Genomic DNA, 16,488 nt, shown 5'->3' with positions numbered 1-16,488 from the left:
TAGCCAATCCCATGCTCATATGGTCCCCATTAAGAGTTTTATATATCTCTGTTGGGTTATGCGAATATAGCTTCAGACTAAGAATCTAGTAGTGGTAATTGATTGAGATGTTTCAAAGCATTATATATTATATATTGAGAAGAACACAACAAAAACTGCATACAATACAGTCCCACTAACGAGAACAGACAATCCCACGCAGGGGAAAATTATTCATACACACCCACCAAAGGGCGTAGCTAACTTATTACATTGAAAAGAAAAAAAATGATAGTTTCAACTTTCAAACACAATTTAACGTAGAATACAAAAATATGATTTCATATTTTGTAATTGGCTACGTTACTTAAAAAAAGCCAAGATGTTTTCTAGATTTACCACCTTTGTAAGAAGTGGGTGTAACAGTATCTAGGATAAAAGCGCCTAATGCCCAATCTAGTGGTATGTGTTTTTCTCCTGCGTTACTCGCATACTTGATTCTGCAGACAAAAACAAACATAGTTTTATATCTTTGTCCAAAATCCGACATTGAGATATCTATAAATGTTCTTGAATTTATGCATTAATTATCGTTTACCTTTCATCATCAAGAGCAATACCAAGACTATCGTGAAGCATTGCGATAATATATGCCGATGAGAAGCAATACCCACGCAAAAATTCTTCTTCGGTTGTTGGGTACTCCAATTTCAGTTTTGACCATTCTTCTCCACAATATTTCTTCCCGGCTGGAATCAATTCAGACAACCAACCCTTTTCTCTCAACTCAAAGAACTGATTCAAATTTTAGACAAATATATATATATAAGACAATTTAATCTTCAAACTATTTCTCCACAAAATTCAGAAATATATTATTGACGTCATGAGACTTCAAGAAATATAATACCTCAGCGGTATAGTAGAAATTTGATGTAGCCAAAAAACTTCCTTGAAGATCAGGTGTGAATGTTGATCCAATAGAACAATGCTTATATAGACAGTTCTCTGTACACAAAGTAAAGTACCAAAACTACACCCATAAGAGATCAAGAGCAAGGGAAGATATTATTCAGCTATACCAATAATGAGATCTTTTACCTTTTCCTTCTTGTAAAAGTTGAAACGTAGCGGATCGGCATTTTGAGAAATTACCAGCAGCTTGAAGGGAGCCTTTCAATTTGCTTTCATCAGCTAAGAATCCGGATGAATATTTCTGTGAACTTGTGTCGTAGATGTACCCTTTAGGAGTACATGGGTCATCAACTATTCCATCCCCTGTAGAGTTTGCAGCTGTTTGGATTGAAACACCATATATATGAGTTTTGAGGGGTAAAAAAAATTATTTTAATTACCTAATTGCAAAAGTGTAATTACTTTAAGGATTTATTAAGAAAGTAACCTAAGTTTTGAAGTGATTCCAATAACCTTTTTAGAGCTGCATCCTGCAAGATGACAAAAAATTATAGCTTTTTGAAAATTAGGACAAAGGATAAAATCCGTTATATTGGTAGCGTTATATACAATTTTGAGGGGAAAATAAATAAATTAAGTGATTAGATAGGGGACACAATTACAGAAAAAAACTTTACTAACAACTTTTTAAAAGGATGAACACCAAAGAAAAGAAGTACTCAAAAAATAAAAAGCTTTGGTCACAAAAAGTTACGTACCTTCCCATAGTGGAGGAAGCTGTGACTGTAGATTGTGTATGAAACATTTTTATAGGCTATCGTACGCGAGAACTCAGGAGGCACATGCTCACTTGACACAAATGTCACCTAAGCCAAAATGCACAAAAAAAAGTCTTCGCTTATAATAGACATTTACCACCATATATAGTTGACTTTTATACCTAGTTGTAGTATTCCGTTGTTTCTAAATTTGTGAGAGAAAAAAAAGTTGTAAGAAAATCGAAACACAATGTTGTATTAAGTCTAAGGCTCTAAGCTATATATATACTTGATTTTTCTTTCCGTAGTTTTGCTGTGCATAGTAATATTGACTTTTCCTATATAAAAAAAAAATCTATTATTTTTGCATGTTTTTGTCAGCATCCAGCCACGTACATACATTTGTCTCGATAACATATGTGAGAGAGAAGAGACTAAAACCTGTGCAGAAGCCCCGCCGAGTTCAACAATCCCCGTTGTTTCCAACGGATCACTTCCAAGCGAACCAAGTGCGTGATTGGCAATAACCCAAGCATATATACCTTCATCAGATCCTGAATAATATATTTCCCAATAATTAGCATATGAAGATATTCCATTGCTCTGCATCAAGATATTTCTTGACGTTACAAGAAGAGTTGATTCCCAAAAACGAAAAGAAATACTAACCAGAGATAACAGTAGCCCATTCGTGACGAAATATAAAACCAGAAGATCGAAGAACTCTTCTTGTAACGTCAAGAATCTGTTCTTGAACAGGCACTTCCAGCAATCTCATCCCAGCAGTCGCCATTAACCTAATGTCACTCTTCCTCAGTTTCCTCTTGGGGATTCTATTCTTGGCAAATTCCACAAGCTTCTTCACTAACACGCTTGCTCCCTCGGGGTTATCAGCATACGCTGACAAACCAGGAGTCAACTTCATATCAGCGTAATGCTTCTCTCCGAAATCGAAAACGGGTTCACCGTACTGATCAAACCAGTACGCGAAAACATGAACTCGGGTCCCCGAACTCCCGGCATCGATAACGACGCTGTACCTGAGCGAAGTTCTAGGGCAAAGCAAACTTCCGGAGACTAGTGCTGAATTTGAATTGGAAACATACAGTAGCCCTAACGTAACAGCCACGGAAGCGATGAACAGTAGCATGATCAACGATTTTGTGGGGTTCGACTTAGGATTTGCGAGCGTGTACGTAGACGACGGCGATGATTGGTGCTCAGGTAGAATCTGAACCTTGAGAGCATCCATCTTTCAACCTGGAATGAGCATGACATCCGTTGCGTTAACGTCTAAGGAACCGTAACTAACAAAATAATCAATAGTAAAAAACGCAAGAAAATTTAAATAAAAAAGACGTAACGCAATAGCAATAAACGTAGTGCAAATAACGCAAGAGAAAACAAATTAAAATAAAATAACGTAACCCAATAGCTAGTGAGTCTTCCTCTTAGAGAATCTGATTTCACAATTGAAGTTAGAAATTGCCGTTCGAAGACCTACAACTTAAGTAATGAATTTCAACACCTACTCTCAGTATAAAATAAATTATATTTCGGTTCAATAATGATTTGGAGACAAGAAATTTCTGGAAATTAGTAATTCAATTATCTATTTTCTTGATTTATACTTATTCGAGTAAAAAAACGTGTCTAACACAATCATCACTGGCCGTGGGACAGTTTCTCAATCAACAGCCATCACTGGCTATACATCTCAATGGCTCTTGATCTCGTCCCTCATTGGTTGTCGAGAAATTATATTGGTAACCAAAGCTTTTGATATCTTCCCTTTAAAGCCCTCTCTGCTGATTTTTATTATTTTCTTATGTTACGTTGGTCGACACATGCTTTGGGGTATATTCCTTTGTAAAATTGAACAAATGATATGTATAACACTGTTTGCTACTCATTCGTGGTAATTAATATGCATTTATGACACTTTTTACAGCTAAAATGTTTTGAAAGTTATGTAAAAAGTGCAAAAGATTCACACAAACCCTTACACATCACACTCTAATTCAAATTGGTTTCAATTTTTTTTTTGTTATGGGTGGCCAACTAATTACACAAAAGGAGACTAATATGACGAATGTATAGCTTAAACACGAGTTAACGTAATGATAATAATTTACTTGTTTTATGTGAAATAGTGTCTTTTTTTATATAGTAAAAACAATATTAACTAATATCGTTTTTGTATCTGGCTAAGTTACTCGAGTCAAGAATTTTTCTAGATTTACCATTGTAATCAAAAGTGGATGTGGCAGTATTTAGGATAAAAGCACCCAATGCCCAATCAAGTGGTATGTCTTGTCCAGCTTTACTAGCAAACCCAATTCTGCATAGTAATAATAATTATTATTAAAAAGATGACATAATTTTAGATCAAGACCCAAAAACTGAAATGATCTAAATTACTTTGTTACCTTTCATCATCGAGAGCAATACCAAGACTGTCGTGAAGCATTGAGACAATATATGCTGATGAGAAACAATACCGAAGCAAATTCTCGTCCTTAAAAGTTGGATATTTCACTTTCAGTTTCGACCATTCCTCTCCACAGTATCTCTTTCCGGCTAATATCAGTTCAGAGAGCCAATGCTTTTCTCCCAACCCAAAGAACTGAATCATACAGAAAAATGTATAAGACCAAATGACCAGTGTTCAAACAATTAATTCTCCAGACATTCAGATCGAATCATGACGTCGACTAACATGAGATTAAAAGGATTTTTACCTTCGAGGTGTGGAAGAAATTCTCTGTAGCCAAAAAACTTCCTCGAAGATTAGGTGTGAATATTGATCCAATAGAACAATGCTTATAAGGGCATTTCTCTGTAAAGTAAAACCAATAAGAGATAGAAAATTGACACAGTAAACAATATTCAGAATATCAATTATGTGAGTTTACCTTTTCCTTCCTGCAACATTGCCAATGTGGCGGATCGACATTTTGAGAAATTACCAGCAGCTTGAAGTGAAGCTGTAAACCTTTTTTCAGCTAAGAATCCGGATGAATCTTTCTGTGAACTTTTTTCAAGGGTGTATCCTCTAGGAACACAAGGGTCAGTAACTCTTCCTTTCCCTGCAGAGTTTGCAGCTGCAAGGATTGAAACACTATATTGAAATTTGAGGGGGAAAAAACTTATTTCAATTGCCAAAACTCCAAATTGCAATTATTTCAAAGATTTATCAACAACTAACATGAGTTTTGTAGTGAATCCAATAACTTTTCTTGTGCTGAATCCTGCGAGAAGACAAAAGTTAATAGCTTGTTAAACATTATAACGGATAAAAATCCTTTGTTAGGTAGCATGTCCTACGATTCTGCGGAAGCATAGAAATCAGAGACCCTAAGCAGCTAACAGGGACACAACTACACTAAGTTTCCAAACATTTAAAAAGGGCAAATCAAAGAAAACAACTTCAGACAATATACTCTGCTCTCAGCAGTTACCTGCCCAAAGTGGAGGAAGCTGTGACTGTAGAGATTGTATGAGACATTCCCATAGGCTAACGTACGCGAGAACTCCAGAGGCACAAGCTCACTTGACACAAATGTTACCTAAATGAATGCAACAAACAGTCATCACCTAACAGTCGATCAATTATCACACAGTTAAGCTATATCGATAACAGATTTGACAGGGGAAAAAACTAAACCTGAGCAGAAGCCCCACCGAGTTCAACAATTCCAGTTGTTTTTAAAGGTTCACCTCCAAGCAAACCAAGCGCATGATTTGCAACAACCCAAGCATATATACCTTCATCAGATCCTGAACAATTTTCCATGATATCCAGTAATTAGCACCATAATCTTTAATGGATGGGACACATTTTACTATCACTCACTCAACTAAGCTAAAACTTTAAGCAAAAGTCTCATCCCAAACCACTCCAATACTAACAAGAATTCATTCAAGATCATCAACTGAAGGTAAACTTAAACATCTCAACCAAACACTCTCCTAAGATTCCCTAATCTTAAAGAACAGCTCAAGAAAACTAACCAGAGATAACAGAAGCCCATTCCTCTCTAAAACTAAACCCAGAAGATCTAAGAACCCTTCTAGTAACTTCAAGAATCCATTCCTGAACAGACAATTCAAGCAATCTCATTCCAGCAGTAGCCATCAACCTAATGTCACTCTCCTCCAACACTCTCTTAGGAACTCTCCTTTTAGCAAATTCCACAAGCTCCGTCACTGACTCACTCACTCCCTCCGGATTATCACCATACGCAGACAAACCAGGACTCAACTTAAAACTAGCGTAACTCTCCTCTCCGAAATCAAACACCGGTTTCCCGGATTCAACCCGGTACCCGAACACATGAACTCGGGTCCCCGAACTCCCGCCATCGATAACGACGCTGTACTTGAGCAGCGAAACTCTCTGATTCCTTCGAGAGCGTACGATTGAAAAGCAAACAAACAATAACCCCAACGCGATAGCTACAGAAGCAACGATTAACAAAATAATCGATTTGGTTCGTTTTGACTTGGGTTTAGCGAGTGTGGACGGCGATGATCGGTGGTTGTGACCAGGTGAAGTCTCAACCTCGGGAGGATCTATCATATCTGATTTGAATTTCAACCTGGAACGAGCACTAGGCCGTTGCATCAAGGTTTAAGGAGCTTTAACGAAAATAACGGATAAGGGATCATGAGATCTGAACGTGTACGCAAACGAAACGTAAAAAATCCAACAATTATCGTGAACCTAGTTGTATAATCGGAGATCGGGAGTGTGATCGGAGACCGCCGTGCCGTCGATGAAGCTCTCAGTCTCCGATTTCGTAGTGGTGACGGAAATTATTGGTCGACTCGAGTGGAGCGCCTTTTTTACGAATTTACACACCTGCTCCTCACAATTTGGACCGGGTCGGGTTATACTTCAAACCGTTTGATTATCGGATCCTTCTAAGCGAAGTGGAGGTGTAGTAAACGCGGGTGACTCCGGTTTTAACTTTTAAGTAATCGTATCAATCAAGTCTATCTTTCATAGACCGGATCGGTTTATTCCAAGTAACCATGGTAACAAAATTTAGGATTCAGAGACTATTGATTATTTTCTTATTACAAATAACACACGATTAAATCAAATATTTAAATTCGTCTGATAATTGAAATTATGTAAATACTCAAACCAAATCAATTCAAATCAGACAAATACAATAAAACACGAAAACCTCTTATTTATTTTATGAAATACTCTCTCGTCTCGTGGTTGATAAAAAATAAAACACGAAAAGTTTGTAGGATCATTTTTTCTTTTGCGGTTTTAGATAGTGGATTCAAAATAACGCTGTTAAACCATGACCAGTTGACTATTAATTATTATACATAATCGGTAAGCACGTGTTGTTAATCAACGAGGAAGTGGATAAGTAGTGGTCGCTAATTCTATAATTCGACGTACCTTCCTTTTCCTCCATTATTCCATATTATGTTTCATTTTTTTTTTTTTTTGCTAAAGGGGTTCATATATTATATACAACACGTTTAACGCTAACCCTGGACAAATCCCTTAACAATTAACTATGATTGTTACATTTGACCCTTCCTTACAAAGCATTAATTAGCGCGAATCATTAAACGCTAATCCTGGACAGATCCTTAACAACATGTTCACATGCTGTAAGCCTGTAACGTATACTCCTCCTCGTACTTTTTTTAATTTCTTCATACAGTACTTCCTTCCCAAATTTTAATATCAGTTGAGCACGATAGAAATGGATATCCCTCATCATAAATATTTTAATGTCAATCCTTTTTTTTAAATCTACACTCGGATCAGTCCGCCGCGCCGAATTGGCCTTTAATTAAGTAGTTTGGTCTGCGATCCTTGGATAGTATATAGGGGGTAGTGCAAATCCACGTTTTTGTAAAATATGCATACATATTTATAGGAGGTGGTAGATTTAGATATAGTTGGTTGATTCTAAGAGTTGACATATTCGTTTAAGTTTGTTGATCGTGACAAAGTTCTCAAAACAAAAGTCTATAGATATAAATAAACAATTCATATAAACTAAAAAAACAAACAATATAAACACGACGATTGCATGCATTATATAATAGCATTTCTCTAGAGCTAACAAAACTCATATTTTTTTGTAGTGTATGAGACTTGAGAGGATTAAAAATTTAACAATCAGTTTTCTAAAATATGAGATGGGAGTTTACAATCTACTTGTAAACCGTAAAAATGACTTTTCCCCGAATATTAAAAGAATTAGATTTGGACCCGTGCTAGAGCACGGGTTGAAATTCCTTTGATCTGTATTATAATTTCAAAATAAAATATAATTTATAAGACGGGTTAGCATTGTAAACTGAGAAATGATTGTTATTATTATTATTATTTTTTTGTATGAATATGTGAGATGTATTTTGGTGAATGGAGATCTGAATAATTTATATCAATGTTTTTTAACCAGGATCGGACTGGCCGATCGGTTCGATCCAACCACAACTCGATAGGTATTCCGGTCCGGGTAACCTCTAAAAACCTAATAAATAAAACCCGCAAAAAACCAGAAAACCCCGCAAAAAACCCGTGAACCGGCGGGTCGGACCGGGTTGTCGGTCTCAAATTAAAATATCTTATTTTCGTCACACTTTAAACTCAAACCAAATTAAAAATAAATGTTGTTATTTATAAAAGAATCAGTTAGTTATTTTATCTAATCATTTAAAAGTTTAATTTTAGTTATTTAGTACTTAACTATGTATGTTTTGTTCATATATTTATAGAAAAGTAGATATAATATTCATAAAATGTAATCAAACTAATAAACTAATTGACCCGTAATTCAATCGGTCTGAGTTGTTGACCCAATGACCCGAAAGACTTCCGGTTCACTTTCCGGTCCGGTTTTAAAGACATTGATTTATATTAAAAGCTTGGAAGGGTGTTAGGTCAGATTTTATTTTGAAATTCACAATAAAATCTCAGAAATCATGATTAAATGTGATTAATTGCCAAGATTTTATTTGTTAACATTAATATATGAATTATCAACTTGTAACAATTAATATATGGATTAATCAATAATCTATGTATAACTTATTTGTAACCATTTATAACAATTTATTAAAATTATAAAGTCTACCAAAACAATGTTGTGTACTTCCCTTTTATTAAAAAGGGGATTGTATTAAGGGGATCGGATATACGCATCTTTTTTAATTAATCACGAAGACATTAACAATAATAATAGATGAATAATTAACAAATTAAAAATAGGGTATTACAAGGGATATGGAATTTGCATTTGTGTATAAATTGGAAGCCGAAATGTCTAATCATGCATCACAGAAACGAATAGGAAAAAAAATAAAAAGATGGGAGTAAAGGGTTGGGCTATCCTCAAGTTTCTAATGTTTCAAAGTCTTTTCGTTTCACAATCTCAAGAAGACTTTGATTTCTTCTACTTGGTTGTTCAGGTATGTAATCTGATAAACTTTTTGTGAAACATTTCTAANCGGTCTCAAATTAAAATATTTTATTTTCGTCACACTTTAAACTCAAACCAAATTAAAAATAAATGTTGTTATTTATAAAAGAATCAGTTAGTTATTTTATCTAATCATTTAAAAGTTTAATTTTAGTTATTTAGTACTTAACTATGTATGTTTTGTTCATATATTTATAGAAAAGTAGATATAATATTCATAAAATGTAATCAAACTAATAAACTAATTGACCCGTAATTCAATCGGTCTGAGTTGTTGACCCAATGACCCGAAAGACTTCCGGTTCACTTTCCGGTCCGGTTTTAAAGACATTGATTTATATTAAAAGCTTGGAAGGGTGTTAGGTCAGATTTTATTTTGAAATTCACAATAAAATCTCAGAAATCATGATTAAATGTGATTAATTGCCAAGATTTTATTTGTTAACATTAATATATGAATTATCAACTTGTAACAATTAATATATGGATTAATCAATAATCTATGTATAACTTATTTGTAACCATTTATAACANTTGGTGAATGGAGATCTGAATAATTTATATCAATGTTTTTTAACCAGGATCGGACTGGCCGATCGGTTCGATCCAACCACAACTCGATAGGTATTCCGGTCCGGGTAACCTCTAAAAACCTAATAAATAAAACCCGCAAAAAACCAGAAAACCCCGCAAAAAACCCGTGAACCGGCGGGTCGGACCGGGTTGTCGGTCTCAAATTAAAATATCTTATTTTCGTCACACTTTAAACTCAAACCAAATTAAAAATAAATGTTGTTATTTATAAAAGAATCAGTTAGTTATTTTATCTAATCATTTAAAAGTTTAATTTTAGTTATTTAGTACTTAACTATGTATGTTTTGTTCATATATTTATAGAAAAGTAGATATAATATTCATAAAATGTAATCAAACTAATAAACTAATTGACCCGTAATTCAATCGGTCTGAGTTGTTGACCCAATGACCCGAAAGACTTCCGGTTCACTTTCCGGTCCGGTTTTAAAGACATTGATTTATATTAAAAGCTTGGAAGGGTGTTAGGTCAGATTTTATTTTGAAATTCACAATAAAATCTCAGAAATCATGATTAAATGTGATTAATTGCCAAGATTTTATTTGTTAACATTAATATATGAATTATCAACTTGTAACAATTAATATATGGATTAATCAATAATCTATGTATAACTTATTTGTAACCATTTATAACAATTTATTAAAATTATAAAGTCTACCAAAACAATGTTGTGTACTTCCCTTTTATTAAAAAGGGGATTGTATTAAGGGGATCGGATATACGCATCTTTTTTAATTAATCACGAAGACATTAACAATAATAATAGATGAATAATTAACAAATTAAAAATAGGGTATTACAAGGGATATGGAATTTGCATTTGTGTATAAATTGGAAGCCGAAATGTCTAATCATGCATCACAGAAACGAATAGGAAAAAAAATAAAAAGATGGGAGTAAAGGGTTGGGCTATCCTCAAGTTTCTAATGTTTCAAAGTCTTTTCGTTTCACAATCTCAAGAAGACTTTGATTTCTTCTACTTGGTTGTTCAGGTATGTAATCTGATAAACTTTTTGTGAAACATTTCTAAATTTTATGACCAAATTAAGTAATACTTGTTTGTATTTATATATGTGCAGTGGCCAGGAGCCTATTGTGATACAAAACGTTCTTGTTGCTATCCAACATCCGGTAAACCTGACGCAGATTTTGGCATCCACGGTCTTTGGCCTAATTATAAAGATGGTTCATATCCGTCAAATTGCGATCCCGACAGCCAATTTGACAGATCTCAGGTATACATATATACATAAATAAATGATCGTGTAATATTCCTATATATTTCTTAAGCAATGGTTTTTTTTTCTAATATAAATTATGTATATGAATGTATAGATAGAAGACCTGCTAAGTGGTATGAAAAAGAATTGGCCAACACTATCGTGTCCGAGCAACGAAGGGTTCAACTTTTGGGAACACGAATGGGAGAAACACGGCACTTGCTCAGAATCAGTAATGGACCAACACGATTACTTTAAGAATACTCTTAAACTCAAAGACAAAGCCAATCTCCTCCAAATCCTCACTAACTCCGGTATATATATACATACACACCACTACTATTCATGTGTATACATTTTAAACTCATCAATGACCATATTCTTTTAATAATTGTAGGAATTAACCCGGATGATGGATTCTACGATCTGAATAAGATCACCAAGGCGATAAAAGATGGGATTGGATTTACGCCAGGACTCCAGTGTAACAAAGATCCGGAGCGTAATTCCCAGCTATATCAGATCTACCTTTGTGTTGATACATCAGGAAGTGAGTTTATCGAATGTCCTGTTTTGCCTAGAGGAAGATGTCCATCTAAACTCCAGTTTGCTAAGTTCTAAATCATATCATTACGTGTTTTATTTATGGTTTCTTGTTATGCCAGATCTCTTCTATTGTTATCGTTTCTAATTTCTCTTATCAATCAAGTTTCTTTTCTCTTAATTAATTATATATCTCTTATGTTGCATCTTTTCTAGTTTCTTGTTTTTTTTTTTTTTTTTTATCTAAAGTTTAAATAACATAAACTTTGGTATACATGTGATGTGGAGTAAAACATACTGCAATATTTCTAACTATGCAGCATACATTTCATGAAAATTCAACCCCAATGCATATGGATTCATGAAAGAGAGGTGTACTAAACGCGGGACCGAATCGAATCGGGTCACCTTGAGGTTTACTGACTTAATTTTACCATGGACCGGAGCGGTTTATCGAGATTTTAAAACAAGTAACTAAGTAAGTAAGTAAGTAACCATGGTAAAATTAGGATTCAAGACCATTGGATCAATGTATATATTTTTTTTACAAATAACACATGGTCAAATCAAATATTTAAATTGGTTCGATTATATATATTGAAATTATGTAATACGCAAATCGAATCAAATCAAATAAAAACAAAATCAAAACAAAAATATATATAAAAAAAACTCTAGGTTTGAGGTTGACAGTTGACTAAAACTCTCGTTTATTTTATGAATACACTCATTCGATGATCAAACACGCTAGTGAATTTGAAAATAACGCTGTTAATTGTTAAAGCATGACCAACTAACCAGTATTAATCACCGGGAAGTGGATTAGTAGTGGTCGCTAATTCTATAATTTCACGTACCTTCGCGGCCTTCTTCTTCAACATTTCTATGTTATTTCATGTTGCTTATATTCATTTTTCGTTTAAAGGGTTCATATAACACGTTTGACGCTAATTGTAGACAGATCCTTAATCAATTAGCTATGATTACTACATTTGACTCTTCCTTACAAAGCATTAATTAGCTAATAATTAATTAAACGTTAGCTAGTTGGTTATATATTGGGTCACATGTTCTAAGCCTGTAAGTCTGTAACGTACACTCCTCTTACTTTTTTTTGTTTTTGTTTTTATACGATACTTTCTTCCCAAATTTTTAAAGGGATTAGGCTAAGCACAATAGAAATGAATATCCCTCATAAATATTTAAAGTCAATCTTTGTTTTTTTTTTTTTAATCTCCACTCGATCGGATCAATCCGCGGAAACGGCCTTTTCTATTTGAAGTAGTTGGTCTGCGACTTGGATAACATAACATAGTGCAAATAACGTTTTTGTAAAGTATGCAAAAATAGTTGGTCAATTTTAATGATTGATTGATTTGTCTAAATTTGTTGATCGTGACAAATTTCTCAAAACAAAGTCTATTAATATATCTTTTGACCCAAAAAAAAGAGTCTATTAATATATCAAAACAATTAAAAAGCACAAAATAGTGATGAGAATTGCATAAGAATCAGTTTTCTAAAATATGAGATTGAGTTTACTGACCTTAAATAAATGACTTTTTGCTTAGCAAAAATAAAAATAAATGACTTTAATTTCCCCAAATATTAAAATAATTGCTTAAGGGAATACATTTTTGATTAAGCACGAATATTTTAACAATAATCATAGTTGAATAACATATTAAAAATGGTATCATATGGAATTTGCATTTGTGTATAAATTTGAAGCCGAAATGTCTTTAATCATGCATCACAGAAACGAATAGCAAAAAAAAAAAAAACAAGAAGATGGGAGCAAAGGGTTGGGCCGGGGGTATCCTCAAGTTTCTAATGTTTCAAAGTGTTTACCTTCCACAATCTCAAGAAGACTTTGATTTCTTCTACTTTGTTGTTCAGGTCTGTCCTCTGATTTAACCCATTTTATAAATTTGTTATGTTTTTTTAAACAAATATATAAACGTTATGTGAAACATATAAATTTTATGTCCAAGTGATTGTTGTTTGTTAATGTATATTTGTAGTGGCCAGGAGCCTATTGTGATACAAAAAGTTCTTGTTGCTATCCAACATCCGGCAAACCTGCGGCAGATTTTGGCATCCACGGTCTTTGGCCTAATTATAACAGTAGTTCATGGCCATCAAATTGCGATCCCGACAGCAAATTTGACAGGTCTCAGGTATACATATACATTCATAAATGATGGAGTAATATTCATATTTATTTATTAAGCTATGACTTTTTTAAATATATATATATATATATTATGAATGCATGTATAGATAGAGGATCTGCTAAGTAGTATGAAAAAGAATTGGCCAACACTATCGTGTCCGAGCAACGAAGGGTTCAAGTTTTGGAAACACGAATGGGAGAAGCATGGCACGTGCGCAGAATCAGTAATGGACCAACACGAATACTTTGAGGCTGCTCTTAAACTCAAAGACAAAGCCAATCTTCTCCAAACTCTCACAAACGCCGGTATATATAATAAAAACCACTACTATTCATGTGTATACATTTTAAACTTATCAATGACCATTAATTTTCTTTTGGTAATTAATTGTAGAAATTAACCCGGATGATGGATTCTACGATCTGAAAAAGATCACCAAGGCGATAAAAGATGGGATTGGATTTACGCCAGGACTCCAGTGTAACAAAGATCGGGAGCGTAATGANACAATAATCATAGTTGAATAACATATTAAAAATGGTATCATATGGAATTTGCATTTGTGTATAAATTTGAAGCCGAAATGTCTTTAATCATGCATCACAGAAACGAATAGCAAAAAAAAAAAAAACAAGAAGATGGGAGCAAAGGGTTGGGCCGGGGGTATCCTCAAGTTTCTAATGTTTCAAAGTGTTTACCTTCCACAATCTCAAGAAGACTTTGATTTCTTCTACTTTGTTGTTCAGGTCTGTCCTCTGATTTAACCCATTTTATAAATTTGTTATGTTTTTTTAAACAAATATATAAACGTTATGTGAAACATATAAATTTTATGTCCAAGTGATTGTTGTTTGTTAATGTATATTTGTAGTGGCCAGGAGCCTATTGTGATACAAAAAGTTCTTGTTGCTATCCAACATCCGGCAAACCTGCGGCAGATTTTGGCATCCACGGTCTTTGGCCTAATTATAACAGTAGTTCATGGCCATCAAATTGCGATCCCGACAGCAAATTTGACAGGTCTCAGGTATACATATACATTCATAAATGATGGAGTAATATTCATATTTATTTATTAAGCTATGACTTTTTTAAATATATATATATATATATTATGAATGCATGTATAGATAGAGGATCTGCTAAGTAGTATGAAAAAGAATTGGCCAACACTATCGTGTCCGAGCAACGAAGGGTTCAAGTTTTGGAAACACGAATGGGAGAAGCATGGCACGTGCGCAGAATCAGTAATGGACCAACACGAATACTTTGAGGCTGCTCTTAAACTCAAAGACAAAGCCAATCTTCTCCAAACTCTCACAAACGCCGGTATATATAATAAAAACCACTACTATTCATGTGTATACATTTTAAACTTATCAATGACCATTAATTTTCTTTTGGTAATTAATTGTAGAAATTAACCCGGATGATGGATTCTACGATCTGAAAAAGATCACCAAGGCGATAAAAGATGGGATTGGATTTACGCCAGGACTCCAGTGTAACAAAGATCGGGAGCGTAATGACCAGCTATATCAGATCTACATTTGTGTTGATACATCAGGAACTGAGTTTATCGAATGTCCTGTTTTGCCTAAAGGAGGAAAATGTCCATCTAAACTCCAGTTTGCTAAGTTCTAATTATATATTTACGCGTTTTATATATGGTTTCTTGTTATGCAAGGTCTTTATCTCTTCTGTTGTTATCTTTTCAAGTGTGAAATGGCAATTACATTTGTCTGCTACAAAAGCCCATTAAATTTACATTTAGGCCACCCAATTAAGCATTGTAATAAAGACTCAAATACCATCATTATNGGAGTTTTTTTTTTTTTTTTTTTGGTCTCTTCTACAAAAGAAGTTGTTGTATGCATATCCATTGTCGAGAAACAAGTTGAGAATAATAAATTAATAAACAAACGTAATAACTAATGAAGATAAATATTAGTAAATTCNATTTTGGCATCCACGGTCTTTGGCCTAATTATAACAGTAGTTCATGGCCATCAAATTGCGATCCCGACAGCAAATTTGACAGGTCTCAGGTATACATATACATTCATAAATGATGGAGTAATATTCATATTTATTTATTAAGCTATGACTTTTTTAAATATATATATATATATATTATGAATGCATGTATAGATAGAGGATCTGCTAAGTAGTATGAAAAAGAATTGGCCAACACTATCGTGTCCGAGCAACGAAGGGTTCAAGTTTTGGAAACACGAATGGGAGAAGCATGGCACGTGCGCAGAATCAGTAATGGACCAACACGAATACTTTGAGGCTGCTCTTAAACTCAAAGACAAAGCCAATCTTCTCCAAACTCTCACAAACGCCGGTATATATAATAAAAACCACTACTATTCATGTGTATACATTTTAAACTTATCAATGACCATTAATTTTCTTTTGGTAATTAATTGTAGAAATTAACCCGGATGATGGATTCTACGATCTGAAAAAGATCACCAAGGCGATAAAAGATGGGATTGGATTTACGCCAGGACTCCAGTGTAACAAAGATCGGGAGCGTAATGACCAGCTATATCAGATCTACATTTGTGTTGATACATCAGGAACTGAGTTTATCGAATGTCCTGTTTTGCCTAAAGGAGGAAAATGTCCATCTAAACTCCAGTTTGCTAAGTTCTAATTATATATTTACGCGTTTTATATATGGTTTCTTGTTATGCAAGGTCTTTATCTCTTCTGTTGTTATCTTTTCAAGTGTGAAATGGCAATTACATTTGTCTGCTACAAAAGCCCATTAAATTTACATTTAGGCCACCCAATTAAGCATTGTAATAAAGACTCAAATAC

The 16,488-nt window shown here is 33.9% G+C and overlaps 6 protein-coding genes across 7 annotated transcripts; 4 read left to right on the top strand and 2 right to left on the bottom strand.

Moving 5' to 3' along the window:
* LOC104755720 (probable apyrase 3) lies at positions 109–2,927 on the bottom strand. The gene is given in 9 exon segments (XM_010478171.2): positions 109–353; positions 356–479; positions 578–774; positions 890–987; positions 1,081–1,272; positions 1,382–1,424; positions 1,653–1,760; positions 2,094–2,206; positions 2,322–2,927. Coding segments are annotated over 9 exon segments (1,491 nt in total). The 5' UTR covers positions 2,905–2,927; the 3' UTR covers positions 109–320.
* Positions 3,739–6,517, bottom strand: LOC104755718 (probable apyrase 4). Its single transcript, XM_010478169.2, has 8 exons — positions 5,667–6,517; positions 5,320–5,432; positions 5,114–5,221; positions 4,861–4,903; positions 4,568–4,756; positions 4,394–4,491; positions 4,082–4,278; positions 3,739–3,993 (listed from the first exon to the last, which is right to left on the bottom strand). The coding sequence occupies exons 1-8, from the start codon at positions 6,277–6,279 to the stop codon at positions 3,834–3,836; spliced, it is 1,521 nt and encodes a 506-aa protein (XP_010476471.1). The 5' UTR covers positions 6,280–6,517; the 3' UTR covers positions 3,739–3,833.
* On the top strand, positions 8,967–11,685 carry LOC104755717 (ribonuclease 3-like). 2 transcript variants are annotated; one of them, XM_010478168.2, is made up of 4 exons: positions 8,967–9,107; positions 10,796–10,951; positions 11,052–11,250; positions 11,334–11,685. In XM_010478168.2, the coding sequence occupies exons 1-4, from the start codon at positions 9,006–9,008 to the stop codon at positions 11,555–11,557; spliced, it is 681 nt and encodes a 226-aa protein (XP_010476470.1). In that variant the 5' UTR covers positions 8,967–9,005; the 3' UTR covers positions 11,558–11,685. The 2 variants fall into 2 exon arrangements, with proteins under 2 accessions (XP_010476470.1, XP_010476469.1); XM_010478167.1 differs by lacking the exon at positions 8,967–9,107 and adding an exon at positions 10,580–10,708.
* LOC104759216 (ribonuclease 3-like) lies at positions 13,260–14,183 on the top strand. The gene is made up of 4 exons (XM_010482169.1): positions 13,260–13,378; positions 13,504–13,659; positions 13,763–13,961; positions 14,050–14,183. The coding sequence occupies exons 1-4, from the start codon at positions 13,271–13,273 to the stop codon at positions 14,181–14,183; spliced, it is 597 nt and encodes a 198-aa protein (XP_010480471.1). The 5' UTR covers positions 13,260–13,270.
* Positions 14,284–15,408, top strand: LOC104755716 (ribonuclease 3-like). Its single transcript, XM_010478166.2, has 4 exons — positions 14,284–14,402; positions 14,528–14,683; positions 14,787–14,985; positions 15,074–15,408. Exons 1-4 carry the CDS (start codon positions 14,295–14,297, stop codon positions 15,298–15,300), a joined length of 690 nt encoding a protein of 229 aa, XP_010476468.1. The 5' UTR covers positions 14,284–14,294; the 3' UTR covers positions 15,301–15,408.
* LOC104759215 (ribonuclease 3-like) lies at positions 15,622–16,398 on the top strand. Its single transcript, XM_010482168.2, has 3 exons — positions 15,622–15,704; positions 15,808–16,006; positions 16,095–16,398. The coding sequence occupies exons 2-3, from the start codon at positions 15,829–15,831 to the stop codon at positions 16,319–16,321; spliced, it is 405 nt and encodes a 134-aa protein (XP_010480470.2). The 5' UTR covers positions 15,622–15,704; positions 15,808–15,828; the 3' UTR covers positions 16,322–16,398.

The sequence above is a fragment of the Camelina sativa genome, chromosome 17 (assembly GCF_000633955.1).
Source record: "Camelina sativa cultivar DH55 chromosome 17, Cs, whole genome shotgun sequence".
Lineage (NCBI taxonomy): Eukaryota > Viridiplantae > Streptophyta > Magnoliopsida > Brassicales > Brassicaceae > Camelina > Camelina sativa.
Note: the sequence above shows the minus strand (reverse complement) of the source record. Positions and strands in the feature narration are given on the sequence as shown.

What these genes read in the sequence shown, in the direction of transcription:
- LOC104755716 (XM_010478166.2), top strand. Translation starts at nt 14,295, where the DNA reads ATGGGAGCAAAGGGTTGGGCCGGGGGTATCCTCAAGTTTCTAATGTTT. An exon ending in TCTTCTACTTTGTTGTTCAG is followed by an intron (nt 14,403 to 14,527) that starts GTCTGTCCTCTG and finishes GTATATTTGTAG; the next exon opens with TGGCCAGGAGCCTATTGTGA. An exon ending in GCAAATTTGACAGGTCTCAG is followed by an intron (nt 14,684 to 14,786) that starts GTATACATATAC and finishes ATGCATGTATAG; the next exon opens with ATAGAGGATCTGCTAAGTAG.
- LOC104755717 (XM_010478168.2), top strand. Translation starts at nt 9,006, where the DNA reads ATGGGAGTAAAGGGTTGGGCTATCCTCAAGTTTCTAATGTTTCAAAGT. An exon ending in GCCAATTTGACAGATCTCAG is followed by an intron (nt 10,952 to 11,051) that starts GTATACATATAT and finishes ATGAATGTATAG; the next exon opens with ATAGAAGACCTGCTAAGTGG. An exon ending in CCAAATCCTCACTAACTCCG is followed by an intron (nt 11,251 to 11,333) that starts GTATATATATAC and finishes TAATAATTGTAG; the next exon opens with GAATTAACCCGGATGATGGA.
- LOC104755718 (XM_010478169.2), bottom strand. Translation starts at nt 6,279, where the DNA reads ATGCAACGGCCTAGTGCTCGTTCCAGGTTGAAATTCAAATCAGATATG. An exon ending in AATGTTGCAGGAAGGAAAAG is followed by an intron (nt 4,492 to 4,567) that starts GTAAACTCACAT and finishes TTTACTTTACAG; the next exon opens with AGAAATGCCCTTATAAGCAT. An exon ending in ATTGCTCTCGATGATGAAAG is followed by an intron (nt 3,994 to 4,081) that starts GTAACAAAGTAA and finishes ATTACTATGCAG; the next exon opens with AATTGGGTTTGCTAGTAAAG.
- LOC104759215 (XM_010482168.2), top strand. Translation starts at nt 15,829, where the DNA reads ATGAAAAAGAATTGGCCAACACTATCGTGTCCGAGCAACGAAGGGTTC. An exon ending in CCAAACTCTCACAAACGCCG is followed by an intron (nt 16,007 to 16,094) that starts GTATATATAATA and finishes AATTAATTGTAG; the next exon opens with AAATTAACCCGGATGATGGA.